The 15,105-nt window shown below is 31.0% G+C and overlaps 1 protein-coding gene across 1 annotated transcript; it reads right to left on the bottom strand.

Annotated features, from left to right (window-relative positions):
* Positions 1-12,171: 12,171 nt before the first annotated feature.
* On the bottom strand, positions 12,172-14,772 carry LOC143084910 (uncharacterized). The gene is made up of 4 exons (XM_076260976.1): positions 14,149-14,772; positions 13,678-13,835; positions 13,228-13,374; positions 12,172-12,945 (listed from the first exon to the last, which is right to left on the bottom strand). Exons 1-4 carry the CDS (start codon positions 14,712-14,714, stop codon positions 12,251-12,253), a joined length of 1,566 nt encoding a protein of 521 aa, XP_076117091.1. The 5' UTR covers positions 14,715-14,772; the 3' UTR covers positions 12,172-12,250.
* Between the last annotated feature and the right edge of the window lie 333 nt (positions 14,773-15,105).

Genomic DNA, 15,105 nt, shown 5'->3' with positions numbered 1-15,105 from the left:
AACAACGAATTATAATTAAAAAAACTTGTAATGTACTTAAAGGTATATAAACAATCCAACAAAGAATGTTTCATCGAAAGAGCGGGATATTCCAGCTTGGTACAGACATTCGAAAGTGGAATGGTGATAATAAAATAAAACGTCAACATGGTATATTTGTTTTCGGCAAGATATAGTATACATGTACAGATCTGTAGCTACTGGTTGTGCAAAACTCCCATGCAAAAAAATGTATGAAGTGGCGGAGTCTTAGTTGTTATCTAATAGACAGAGAAAACCCAAAATCCTAAAGTCTATTTTTTTCAAAACAAAAGTCTTCAAAACTTTTCAATCATAAAAATAACGTCAGACGAATGAACGACACGCAGTTTACTCGTAACAGGACATCATTTTATCAATGCTTATTTCTATCTTCAATATAAAAATAAAGAGATGTGGTATGATTGCAAATGAGTCAACTATCCACGAACAGTTCAGAGAAATTAGATGATGGCAATAATAGTCAAGCATATGGCTTTCAACAACTAGAAAACCTATATCGTATAGTCGGCTATAAGAGGTTTTGACTTGATAATATAAAACAATTCAATTGAGACAAATAACTGCATACTGGATACATTTTATTGATTAACCAATTGCTTAGCATTGAATGCTTATTTCTTTATCAATCAATACATTTTTTCCAATTCGATTTTCCCAAATATCCAAGATTTTATTTAAATGATATCAAGAGTCATTCTAAAAAATCCTCAGTACATAGTTTTTTAAGCATTTCATCAAATTCGTTTAACATGTTTAAGTCTATTTTTGTGTCATATAAAATATATAAGAAAGACAATGACAGGGATGCAATCCTAACACACAAATTGATCTAGCAGAGATATAAAAAAAAAAACCAACTGAATTCGGTAAGTGTACAATAAGTCTTGGTCATCCGAATCCTTTTCTTAATACCTTGACTTCCAGGATAATTATATTGTCTGGAGATTTGACGACCATGAATAAAAAAAAAACGGAGTGACAATGCTCTGTGGCTTTAATTCGGTTCGATAACTAGATAATCCTACTTTGTCAGAGAAACAATCATTTCTCATGAAAAAAAGTACTAAAACATGCTTTCACAATGAGGTTCCGTGAAAAATTATATCCTGGAATGTTAATTTACATGCACTACTTTTTTGCATATGTCAAAGCAGAGGTCCGTGCGGCATATTTTCAACATGCATATGCCTCGAACTTCTAAGAGTTCAAACATATATTACTATTATGTACTACCCCTCCTTTGCCATGCTTAATTCTTCCTGAAAATAAAATTTGACCGGATTCCAACTTTATTTAAATTGATATATTTCCAAATGTGTGTCTCCATGAAATGAAACGTGGAAATCATATTTGGGAACCAGTACATTAACAAAACTAAAAATTTAGAAATACAGTATTGAGTATTTCCCCAAAAGAGGCGTGGTTGGTGTAACAACTTATTCATAAAGTCTAACCTATAAGGGGGAAGCAAATATTTAAAAAGAAATGAACTAATAAGTAATTGTCGTTATGCTATTTTATACCTTAAACTATAAAAAACATGTCAAAAATTGTACTAACTGGAAAGTTAAGTAGATATTTCAATACGAAATATTGGAGTAGTGGAAAATGGATGTCTCTGGCCCATGTCATGTGATTTCCCCCTATCGTTTTACACTGTTTACAAAAATATGTTTGGTATGCCATCCACACATTCCAACGGACGACACGCTTGAACAGTTTATTGCCTCCAGGGATGACGGATGAAGTAGAACTTGTCATCCGCACATTATGTATAAAGAAGGATAACTCCAAATCATTTCATTTTCTTAAAATGTTGTATATCATGTGATCAATCAATTCAGAAATAGCATTTAAAACAACAAACAATCAACATATATTTTATTCTTTTCACATGACTGAGAAATGTTCACGTCTAAGCAAACATCCGTTGATGAACTTGATAACACTTTCATCCCCATAACAATACAAAATTCTACTATTGGACTGGAAGATGTACCAACAACCGAAATTACTATACAGAGAGTTAAACTAATTGGGTTTATAGTTCTTATTTCTATGGCAAGTACGACTGTAATTTTATCAGGAATACTCTATGAAGAGGGAAAATTCAGAAACATATCATCAGATGGAATTAAAATAATCACAAACGGTACTACCACCAACATAGTGAACTCGTCTCTTTGTAGATATTTGAATATTTTGCTTGATGAAGAGTCCAAACGATTCAAATACCATGATTCACTATTTCACGAAATCCAACATGTGTGTACAAAACAAAAACCACTGCAGAATATGTGATAGCTATTTCCTAGACGTAGAACTCTTTCAAAGTCTTTCTTAAACATTGTACTGCTTATGTATGTTTTACGTTGAGCTAACAATAAATATGAATTAATGTATACCTTGTTGCTTATTATTACATCAAAGAAATAAAAATGGGAGAAGCAGATATAAAAAATTCAGAACAGCTAAAATTCTACATACACCCATATATATTTACCACCAATTTAGAAGATAAGAAATGAAATTGTTTGTTTCTTCACACACACATAAAAAAAAATGAATCCGTATCTTCTTAGTGAAAACCGAGGTCTACAAACCATTTTAGATACTACCCATATGTATTAAACAACACAATAAAGCATTAAAAAAAAATATTTGGTGAATTGATTGATTCTTATACAGACTGTTCATTCTCTGAAGTTATAAATATCAAACAAGAAGAAATAAAATGTTGTTTTTTTTTATTTCAAAAAGTAAATTATATATTTTCTAAACTTATTTTGCAGTATGTGCTCCATTATCAGTAATTGTTCTCATTATAAGGTGCTGTTTGAAAAGTACGAAAGGAAGGAGATATCTTTTAAATTGCCCACGTGCTTTATGTAGGGAGGAACAGGAGGTGACTCCACTGGAAACCCCTATGCAAGGTTTTGGGTATGTCACCAGCCAAGAGTTTGATGAGTCCATGTCTTCAGTGGAAATATGATTTATTTTTTCATTATGTGTGTGTGTGTTTTTTTTTAAGCCTATTTACTAAAGCTTGTTGCCAACAGACTACATTTACCTCAAGTGATTATACAACCACCACTTATGTAACAACCAGTCTTACCACAACAGCCCGCCAACCAACAGCAGGTTCATCAACAACCCATTCAACAACAACCCATTCAACAACAACCCATTCAACAACAACAACCAAGGAGGCAAAACCAAAGACACCACTACAATCTTAGACCTAGACATTAAAATCATTAATCAGTTAAGATGTAGAAGAGCTGTTTGCTGTAGTGTCTGATCAATACTTAAATTATGTCATTATATTTTTAATCTGTATTTTAATTTAAATGAAGAAATCCATACCGCATGTCAACATTTATATATATATTACTCTAATAATGTATGTATTTTGTTCACTACTGCTCTATACAATTTTAAATTTTTACTCTAGGTGGTTAACATTAAGAAAACATTGAAATAATTAAGAAAAAATTGTATTTTTACTTCTTTCAAGTAATGGTTAGCAATAATATACATTATGTTTTATAATTCATGAAGATGGAAACTTAAAACTTACTTTTTGTTATAACATTTAATAGCAGTCGTTGTATACATTTTGTATTTTATAAATTTTTTTGTATACCATAAATTATATTGTGATGCGGATTGTTTTGAGTGGACTTATGAACCTTGATACTTAGCGACAGCGACAACATTTATGTAAATTACCATAAGCTTGTCCATCTTTTGATCACCCCTACTTTGTTTATGTTATACTAGTACAGTCCCTGTAACGTAAAAGTTAACACTTTTTTCGTTCGGGAATCGTACGTACAGCGTTCGGTAATCGTTCGTATAGAGTTCGGTCATCGTTCGTACATCATTCGTATATCGTCCGTACAACGTTCGGTCAGCGTTCGTTCATCGTTCGTTCATCGTATGGTAAATGTCACCGTTGAGGGTTTTGTTATAACGTATGGTTCATGGTATTGTTAATCGTTTTATTTGTCGTATGGTTTATGGTATGGTTTAGCGTTTAGCGTTTCGTTTATCGTATGGTATGTGCTATCGTTTAGCGTTTCATCAATCGTATGGTATATCGTTTTGTTAAGCGTCTGATATACACGTATGTTTTGGTTTTATTTTATAAAGTTATTTCAATTATTATAGTTTTGAGTTAAAATGATTTAATATAAAAAGATGCGGGATAAAAAAAAAACAGTTATTAGTTTGAATTGGATTAAATCTCTTACTAATATCATTATGGAATATATATAAAACGAATAGGAAACGTTTCTTCCATCACATTTTGACATGAATAACATGAGACCAAATACCGTGATATAAGTCAGACTCTCTATGTCTTTCTCTCCCTCCTCCGCCAAACATTTCTCTGATCCAAATATTTCCTTGACACAATAAATTATAAAGAATGTTCTATAAATGAGGCTTTAAATGAAGTACATGTTTTATATTTAAATGTATTAAAAATAATACAACACATCCATGGTATTTGTTCTCCTCAATGTCAGAGTCTGATATAAACCGAAAACTGTCAGAGATATATAAAAATTCGTTAAAGATATCTATGGAACCAGTGTCGTTTGTGATTCCTGCTGTTAGTGTTAAAATTGGGGTTTTTTTACTGTAAAAAGTGCTTAAGTCCATGTATGAGTAAAATACAGAATTTAAAAATAACTCTACCTTTTTTATATTTCTTTATTTTAGAGGTAAGCTTCTGGCCAAGTTTCACTTACTTAGTATTCTGTGGCAAATCATTTACCTTAAATAACCAATCAATTGTATTCTTAAAGAAATTGATTTGTTCTTTGTACGAATACATGAAATATTTCTCACTGGAAGTTATGTTTGCAATCGATGATAAAATACAAATCTACAGTATTTATATGAAAGAGACTAAATAATATATTTTTTTATTATTATTCTACACAAATTTGAAGGATCGAAATAATCAGTTCTACAAATGGATGTTATCTAAAGACTTGAAATTTTACAATTATCACATGCATCTATGCAATTTTTTATCGACGCACCAAACTTTTCCCTTTCATCGTGCATAGCTCATTTTCCCATCCACTTAAGGTTTCTAACGATCTTCTTACTTGTTCATTACATTCTAAAATTTAAATCCTACACAAATTGCAAAAACTTTTATTCTCCGGCTAGACTGCGTAAAAGATGAATACTGTTTTGTTTGTGTACACACCATGTTTTGAAGGCCGATGTCCAGTTTCGCTAAAAAATGATTAATTTGAGCCACAACTTAATTACGCCAATTCTTTTTTGCATCACTTTATTGTAAAAACTGCAGCATTTATTTGTGCCAATAAAACAATCATTTAATTGCGCAAATATTATAGACTTGTTTTCAAATGTTTGACTGTTCTTAGTGCACTGACGAGGTCCTTTCCGGTATTTACAGGTACAGATACCTCAAAGGCCTCCTTAGTGCACTTAGAACAAAATAGTGCACTAGGACCTGATGGAAAGATAAAATTGACACAAAAAACATGGCATACGAAAGGAGAAGTACATAATTTCAAATTTTAGTAATTTTAGTTATAACAGTTGAAGTCAGTATTTTAATGTTACATGTACGTGTAAATAGGTTAATCGTTTCGAGGAAAATTATGACACAATTAATAAAATTGAGAATGGAAATGGGAATGTGCCAAGTTCCATTTATTGGCGCAATTCATATTATAAAAAAGAAGAGATGAGCGCGATTCAAACCTTTACAATATGACAAATTACACCTAACCGTTTTGACAAACCAGTAAATTCTTCGCCCGGTGATATACACCTGACAGTAATCTTCATTCAGTAACTTTACAATTAATAAATACCCAGCCATGTCATTTCCGTATATTGTACATGTAGATAGCACGTGTGATACATGTATATACACCATAAATACCCTTTCCAGTGATTTTTATTTCTAGAAGAACACCATATCGGGTACATAAACATAAAATTACAATTGAAAAAAATGTATTAATAAGTTCAAATGTTGTTTAATTAAATGCACCTAAGTATGTATTTGTAAACTTATGTTAATTCGTTATTTCATGTATCTTTTTTTTTTGTTGTTGCTTCAATTACTTTTTTTTATCTTATTGAATTATTCGTAAATCGAAAAACGCACACATCTAAATAGAATCATATGGCATTGAATGATTTCTCTAATTCAAAACTAGTTATACATGTACATGTAGATGCCTCTTAAGTTTTATTTTTCTCGTTGGGTTGCTTGTTCATTAATTGACGTTTACGCTATATTCTTTTGTTCGGTATTTGTGAGAAAACCGCTCATCTATCGATTTCACAAGAAATATAATACTCGTAAGTCATATAAAAAAGAAGATGTGGTACGATTGCCAATGAGACAACTGTCCACAAAAGACCAAAATGACACAGACATAAACATTATGAACATTGAAGTTTAACTTGCTATCAATTTTTCGTAATCGCACAAACATAAAATAAAATGAAACACTTTAAAGCGGTTCAAATTATGCAGTGCATTTTGAAAATATAGTTTTGATAAACCTGTTATTTTTGTTTCATACTTTTTCTGTCCCTTTTCTTAAAAATTAGAACTAGTGTCACTTGTTAATATAAAATTAGTCAACCATAAATAGTGTCAAACAACAAATTTTTGATTGGTTTGTCACACTTGCTTATATTATCAATATTACGTATTATTTTCGGCTGAGACTACTACATGTACATTGTATAACAGTTATAGTAGTCTCAGTTTTCGGCAATATTGAAACAATATCCTTAGGAATTTTAATTGCTTCAGTCATTTAATATATATATATATATATATATATATATATATATATATATATATATATATATATATATATATATATATATATATATATATATATATATATTATTTCATGATTAATATTTTTAGATTGATAACATAATTGCATCATTTTTTTAAGCATTTATTTATTCATATGACATTTTTAATAATAATATTTATTTAACGTGCATAACGATTTGATAACTGTTTAATAAAAACACTTGACGCCGTATTAATATTATATATGAACATTTCGGAAAATTAAGGTGGATATTTAATCATCGGCTCTCATGAAGTTTTCTTGTAGGTTAAAAGAAGGGGGGGAATATACCTCTTAGTAGTAAAACTTTAAGATTGGTATTCTTTAAATTGTATAACTTTCTTATTCTGGCGTTCTCCTCAATTTTTAAATTATATTGAGAATCACGTTTTTATCATTTGTTAAATCAAAGACTTGTAGTACATGCATTTTATTTTCCGGGATAAATTATTCACAATGATAAAGAAATAAGGGATGATTTAGAAATTGGCATGTTGTATATACACCTATCTATAATTGGTGAACACTATATAATGTTACCCACTAGCTGTCCTTATGTGTTTTTGTTGTTTGATTGCTGTCTCGTTGTCGTTATACCCACTATGATCTCCTACAGTTTCAATATATATTTCCCTTGCTCAGAGGAAAGTGATAGAATAGGTTTGTATATACATTTTAGCGTTTCACTTTTCAATTTTTAACTCCCCAAAATTTTATTTTAAACTATTAATTTTGAAGACGTGTGTTATCTAAACGAAGTCTAAATGGTCACCAACTAACCAGTTTATTGTTCCCCTATTTGGCACACACCTAAATATAAATCTCATTGTAAATACAATTTAATTGGTCGCAGTAAGTTCTATTGATCACAAAACAAATCCACGTTTTTTTTTTAAATATGATAATATTTATTATTTTTACTTTGAAACAAGGAAATAATACTTTAAATTACATTGTGCAAAATATGACGTAAATTCTTCCTGCGAATTAGAAACTCTTTTCTTCATAAAAATGTTTGACATAGTTTACACTGGACATAAAACAACTTGCAATCAATCAACTAAAATATATCTAAGGGATTATTGTTAATTTATGCATGTACATGTATGTATAAAAAAAATGCCGTATACCATATACATATATTGTGGGTTAATTATTCTAAGCATAAAGTTCATAAATCGATCTCTGAAACAAATTATATATAATTATATAGAATAAAGTCAAAGTAAAGATTAAACTTATGTATGGCGGAAAAGAAACATATGATATATTTGTTTAAGAATTTAGTGTTTTCTTATTCCTTCTGACATCTGTGTCCATGGATCTGAACAACAAATTGCGAAGACATTATGCTTATCTGTTTACCTTTAATTTAAAAAAATAATTTTTCAACAGAATATTTTATATATAAAATTATTTAATTTTTGTTTGTCTTTGCGAAAACAAAATGACCCTAAAACTAAATGTCATCGTCAGCATGTATAACACTTTAGAATATACACCGCCTGCTGATCTTTTTACCTGGGCCCAGATCTTGTGACGTAACAAGTATGAATGTAAAATACTCGATATGGTATATTCAGTCGAATATACACGATATCTCTGGACTGGGTTATTTTAGGTATTTTGATCTCATAATGTAACATGTAAATTTATTTGTGCTTTATGTAAAAAAAAATGCATTTGACCATTTTATTTTCAAAACTTCTTTAAAATGAGTTGACTTTCAGCATTTATTTATTTTCAAAACCGGGTACAAATCACTGATTTCCAATTTTAGACCAATCTCATTATTATCAGTAGTAGGCAAATATTTGAAAAAAAAATGTATTTAAAAACGTATTTAATCACTTAATTAGTTATATTTCAAATATACAAAATGCGTTTCTGTTTCAAGTTCATATTTGCCTTTTGAGAATACTAATGCCGGAGTTCCACAAGGCTCTGTATTAGGTTCCCTACTTTTCCTTATTCATGTATATGACATAGCTGGTAATTTGATAAGTCTAACTCGATTGTGTGCTGATGAAAAATCCCTTTCTTATTCAAGTACTAGTCCTAACAAATTAGCAAATGTCTCAAATAGCGGTTTAGAACAAATGTTAGGACAAAAATAAGGATTGGTTTATTGTTTTTAATCGGAACAAGACTATTACTATGCTATTCTCTTGTAATACTTCTCCAGATGATATCAAAATAGAACTTCAAAATCAAGTAGTAGAATTGTCTCTTGTCATAAACATTTAAGTATTACTTTTGATTTCAATGGTAAATTCTATACAATATAGAAAACGTTTCAAAGTGTGAAAGCACAAGATTAAATTTCTAAAAAAAAAAATGAAATATGTATTGACTAGGAATTATCTTATTCACATAAACTTAACACTTATAAGACCAATTATGTAATATGCACGTGAGTTATGGGATGACTGTACTCAACAAGATTACAACAATCTGGAACATGTCGTTCAGTTGGAAGCAGGAAGATTAGTTACTAGGTTGCCTCTGTTCGTTAGTCCTGAAGTTATATATATTTTCAGTGGTACAGGCAGACATTTACTAGTGGACAGAAGAAAATCCAAAAAGCTGAATACGTTCTATTCTTCACATAAAGTGGGACTGCCTCTACGATTTAATGCCATTTTTTTTCAGTTATAGATAGAATATCAGAAAATCCTTTTTTTCATCTGCTACTATCGAATGAAAAAGCCTAAACTCTGACATATGTACGTCCAGAAATATGAATATATTTATCTAACTGGACACAGACACAATTGCATGTTGGAAATTTAAAAAAAAAGAAAAAAGAAAAAAAACATTGTCTTCATATCAAATTGTTTTCACTGAAAGTCTCTTGCAAAAAGCACGTTTTCTTTACTATCTGTTCTGGCCCCTGCATGTTTTCGTGATCCATGTTTCTATTTTACTTTCAGTTTTCCGAGTTGATAGTCTATTGTTTGTACTTCTGTGTCCCGGGTTTTTCTTTTGTTTGTACTTCCGTGTCTTGGGTTTGTCTTTTGTTCATTTATTGTCCTACTTTATGACTATAGTCTGAATGTTGATTTACATTTGCAAGCGTTTGGTTTTGCAATAGTGCATGTCCACCGATGTCCAGACATTGTGTGAGAAAATATTTTAAGAATATACGATGCAATACAGGACACAGCAAAAAAATGTCGTTTCTGCATGGAGAATTGAACTTGATATCAAAGAAAACTGGCTCTTTTTTGTAGAAAGATAGCTGACATGGATTAAATTAAAGTAAGACCTCTAATTTCCCCGTATCAAGTCATCTATATAAATTATAAAAACATCAATGCATTGCAATATGACCTTTTACATTGAAGGGTTAAACTTGCATTAAGTTCAGACCCTTTAACAGAAAATAAAGGAACATGGAGTAAACGTGCACGGAACCTAATCTCACACAAAGTCAATGCATAGAAACAAATACAATGATCAATGGTCAAAGTTTTTATTCTTGTTCTTCATCTTGATAGTTTCTGAAGAGTCTTCAACAATAAAAGAATCATCAATACCGTAAAACAAGGTCAAGATGGTCCTTAGTGACGACTTTTCAGTACTAGTTTAATTATAATACTGCACTGTCACTATATTTAAATCTAGTAAAAAAAATAATAAAAAAAGTCTAAGCACTATACAAGACAACAACAGATCGACAAACAAATCCGGTTTTAATGATTATGAGATTATGAGATTTACGATTTTTGCTTTATCCTATATATCGGTCTACTTTTAATGTTGTCCCTGAGAAACCTAAAAGTCTTAAATTACAATTAATCTATGTTTTAGCTTTGAGACCAGAATATTGTCGAAAAAATAGCTAAAAATCAATTGCGTTTCAATGTAAAAAAAAAAGTCCGGGAAACGCTCAGAATGCAAAATTTTGCGTTATTTTTCTCAGCAAATATATTTTGCCTCACTATTAAAAGACGCTTACGGCCCTGAAAGTGATGGATTGCCACGCCTATATTAAAACTGAGATCCTATGAACAGACTTCAGATAGCTCCCAGTATTCGAATTTGATAAACAAAAATATATTTATATCTTGCATTGTTTCAATATTAAAGTGTTCGGTAACGTAGTTGAATTTTAGATTAAATTTGGGAAGTCGTGGATACATGTATCCCCATTTGTTAGGTTATTCAACACTAAGAAATAAAAAAAAAATATCAGCTGGTTTTAAGAGTTGCAAATATTAACAAATTAAATTTATGATACAGAATTATTTTTTTATTTGTGTTCCTCAACAGTGTTTGCTAAATATTTTTTTTCCTCGAATCCCGAAAAGTGAAGAGGTTTTAATACGTGTACATCCCGAATTCACACAAACGACGCACAGGCACTTGTTTCAATAAAAAAATCCTATATACCTTAATATCAAGGTATATAGGAAAACAAAATTTGAGACAAGTGCCTGTGAATCGACGTTCATAAATGGTCTGTTCAAGAGTTTAATTTCACTTTTCAAAATATTTCAGACACGTAAATAATATAGGGTTATTGCATGAATATTGGGGAATATTGTCCCGAGTAGAATTTTATATTGCACGAGCTTGCGAGTGCAATATATGTTCTACGAGGGACAATATTCCCCAATATTCATGCAATAACCCTTTTATTGTATATCAATATAATATTTGAAAGTAAAAATTGGTTTAAACTAAGATTTTGTCGTTAATGACGTCATGAATTTTAAAGATTTATTGCACTAGTGCAATATTAGAATTTATTGCACGCTAACTTTTGGTTACGTTCTGTGGAAAATATTATATTGCTATACAATAATATAGGTTATTCGTAAGATTTTTATATTAAAATTTTCGATAACATTTATTTATTTTTGTTCGCCGTACCATTCTTATTTATGTTTAAAGTGACTTATAGAACCAAAGGGTCGGGTGTTTTTCTATTTATTGTTTTTATATCTCACTGTATTATGGTATTATTGCGTAACAATTTTCATATTGGCTTAGTTATAGGTCCGAGGGTACCATATTGGCCTGAGGCGAAGCCGAAGGCCAATATGGCTGCCCGAGGACCTATAACTAAGCCAATATGAAAATTGTTACGCAATGATACCTTTATTAATTAACCAGTCCAATATGAACTCTAGCCGGGCCAATATGAAGATTGAAAATAGTGTGAAAATCTGACATTCAGGACTTCAATAGTAGTGATTTGAATATGTATCAATGAAAATTGAGGATTTTAATCAAAACAATAAAATAGTAACAATTTTATTAAATAATCAACAGTAAATAAACACAACAAGTAAAAAACATGTTTTTATCTAGTTTTCAGATTAAAGCTCTTGGCTGCAGTTTATAGTATTCTTTCTTTCCCCTGAGTATATGTTAATATTGAAAACACCACCTGTTATAGTTGCACCTGCAAACATGGCCATTGGGTTGTCATGTTTGTTAGCAGTTTGATTATTTGTATTTGATACATTTGCATTTAAATTATTATGAACTAATGTATTTGAGTTTGAAAGTTCACAAGGTTCCTCTGAATCTGATGTCGTCTGTAAATCTGAGTTCGGCAACATGACCTTAGATATTGTGTGAGAAGCTTGTTGCTGTTGTTCAATAGACGGTACTGAATAATGAGTTAAGGTACTAATGCCTTTCCAGCCTCCTAATTGAGCAACTTCATTGGCAGGTCTACCATTTTGAAGTAGTGTGGTAGCAAAAGTTTTACGTCCCGAATGATTAACCTTTCTTCCTTGAAGATCTCCTTTTTCTGCCATATTTTTTACCATTTTACCTAATTTATCTTTGCCTATGGTTTGGCGAGTGTACCATATTTCCTCATGTTTATTATCTAAAGGCCTCAAATAAAATCTATGTTCATCAGTTAATGTGTCTTGAGGTCTATGCCGTTTGTATTCCTTGTAAACATGAATAGGGCAATTACTTCCTCCTTCCCCGAAAATCTTTGGCGTAATATCCCGGAAATCCCTGCTTTTTGCTCCACTACGGGTTTTGGTGCTTCTTTCTGAAAAAAGTATGCTTATGTCAATATTTAAAGAAGAATTATCCTTCCTGTCTGTACAAAACTTTCACTTTTATATAACAAAAAACATGTATTGCATAGTAAATAAGATTTGTTTTGATAAATATAAAACAATGGTTAATATCCTTAAAAGCACAAATTACCAACTTTTGTCAGGACTGTTGTACATGTACATCCATTATCCACAGAAGTATATATTCTGTGATTTCTAAAAGATTTAAAATATCAACTATTTAAATGATGGAAATCATAACATAATCTCACCATTAAATTCCAAATACTCCTTTCCATCAGATGTAGCTTTTAACTTGACATCTCCCCATGTCATGTTAACATGGTCTTGTCGACCTCGTAGACCAAAGTATGTTGCATTATTTAAAAACACAGCATTCAGTAATGCATCAGGGTTTTCTGGAAAAAGAAAAAAAAAAGAACTTAACTAAAATACATGTATCTTAATGTAAATATCCAACTTAAAATAGTATTTAAAGGACAAATACTGTATCAAAATGCAAAAGACCTCTGGAGACACTCTCATTGTTCAAGACCTTATGTGTATTTTAAACATTTTTTATTAGAACAACCATTTAATAATCAGGGATGGATAGAGGGCGACAAGGAAATAAAATAATTTGTTTGCCACAAGGTTAGAAAAATGTTTAATTAAAAGTTACTGACTGACACGCTGGAATACAACATTTTTTTTAAACTTACGTGTTCCAATAACGCCTTTCTCCCTCAAGATTTGGATTTCCTCAGTCGTCAAAGGTTCAGCTCTGTTTGGCTTACTGCCCTTGCCCAATGACTTTAATGCCTTTCGCTTCGCTTCTAATACCCGTCTTGTGTGGTTGAACTCAGGATCCTTTTTAATACTGAACCATTAAAGAAAAGATATGCATAATATCTGACATGTAATTTTTGTATGTACATGTTTTATACTTATAGCAAAGAGAAACCAAGGAATATTCATTGTACACAAGCTTAAGATCATCAAAACCACATTGACCCAGATGATATATATAGTTTTTACCAAAAAAAATGACACAAGGCTAAAATTAAAATATTGGCACTGAATATTCGAGTCATAATGCTTGACAGAATAATGCAAAGGCTATCATGCTATATCAAGACAAGGGAGTTACATGTCTCACAGATATCAAATAATCTACATGAAAATAATCGTACCTTGTACTACTTTTTGAGTCCTTCAAATGTCTATCCAAGCTGTTGAACATAGAGGATAAAGAGTCAGGCTCATATTCGTCACCATTTTTCTTCAGGACTCCAAGAAAAAATCTTGATAACAGACTGTCCAAGTCTTTGGCAGGTATTTCCACTGAATCACGCATTTCTCCAACAGATATGAAAAAATCCAGCATCACTTTCAAGTCACTCTTTGTTTTAGTTTTTGTGTTCTTGTTAACACTTAAAGCTAGAAAAGAGTCAGTGTCTTCATCAGTGACAGAGCGAAACCTCTTGCTACTCGAGCTATTTTCTTTGTCTGATTCGTCAATCTCATGATTCTGTGCATTTTCAATGTCCTGCAGAATTTCATTTGGGAAGTTGAAATTCGCTGAATCAACTTCTTCCAGAATCAAATTTCCTTCCCCATTGACATCCGCGAGATTTCTCTTGATGTACTCTGCCTCCCTATTAGATAAATCGTCGTAGTGAAAATAGTCTTCAACTAACGCATCCATCGCATCATCTATATTTTTTATAGAGCTATTGCTCCATCGTTTTGTTGTCATTTTCTCCTGTCAGACGACACTAGCCGTAGTTCTCTAGAGTTATCGGAATTTCAACCGATTAGTCTAGAGCTAATCGAATATGCTAATATTGGGCTTGCTAAACCCGGGCCAATACGGAAAAATCCGTATTGGCCTTATAGGACAAAATTATCGATTTGGCAGTTTTACTCGTATTTAGTCAAATAAGCTCCAGTTAATTAATAAAATATAATATTTTGTGAAAAAAACACATGTCACTATAATAAATAATTTACCTACTTACTTACTTGCTTACATTTTACTTACTAGTGCTAGCTTCACAAAGAAAATATCTACTGACATGCATAATATCTAATGCCATGGGTCACGCATGGACTGTCTTTTTTTATAGGGATGCTCATATGGCACATCA

This window comes from Mytilus galloprovincialis, chromosome 1 (assembly GCF_965363235.1).
Source record: "Mytilus galloprovincialis chromosome 1, xbMytGall1.hap1.1, whole genome shotgun sequence".
Classification (NCBI taxonomy): Eukaryota; Metazoa; Mollusca; class Bivalvia; order Mytilida; family Mytilidae; genus Mytilus; species Mytilus galloprovincialis.
Note: the sequence above shows the minus strand (reverse complement) of the source record. Positions and strands in the feature narration are given on the sequence as shown.

Excerpts from the sequence above, each read along its gene's own strand:
- LOC143084910 (XM_076260976.1), bottom strand. The coding sequence starts at position 14,714 with ATGACAACAAAACGATGGAGCAATAGCTCTATAAAAAATATAGATGAT. Across the intron at positions 13,836-14,148 it reads GACTCAAAAAGTAGTACAAG|TATTAAAAAGGATCCTGAGT; the intron begins GTACGATTATTT and ends TTAATGGTTCAG. Across the intron at positions 13,375-13,677 it reads GAAAGGCGTTATTGGAACAC|AAAACCCTGATGCATTACTG; the intron begins GTAAGTTTAAAA and ends TTCTTTTTCCAG.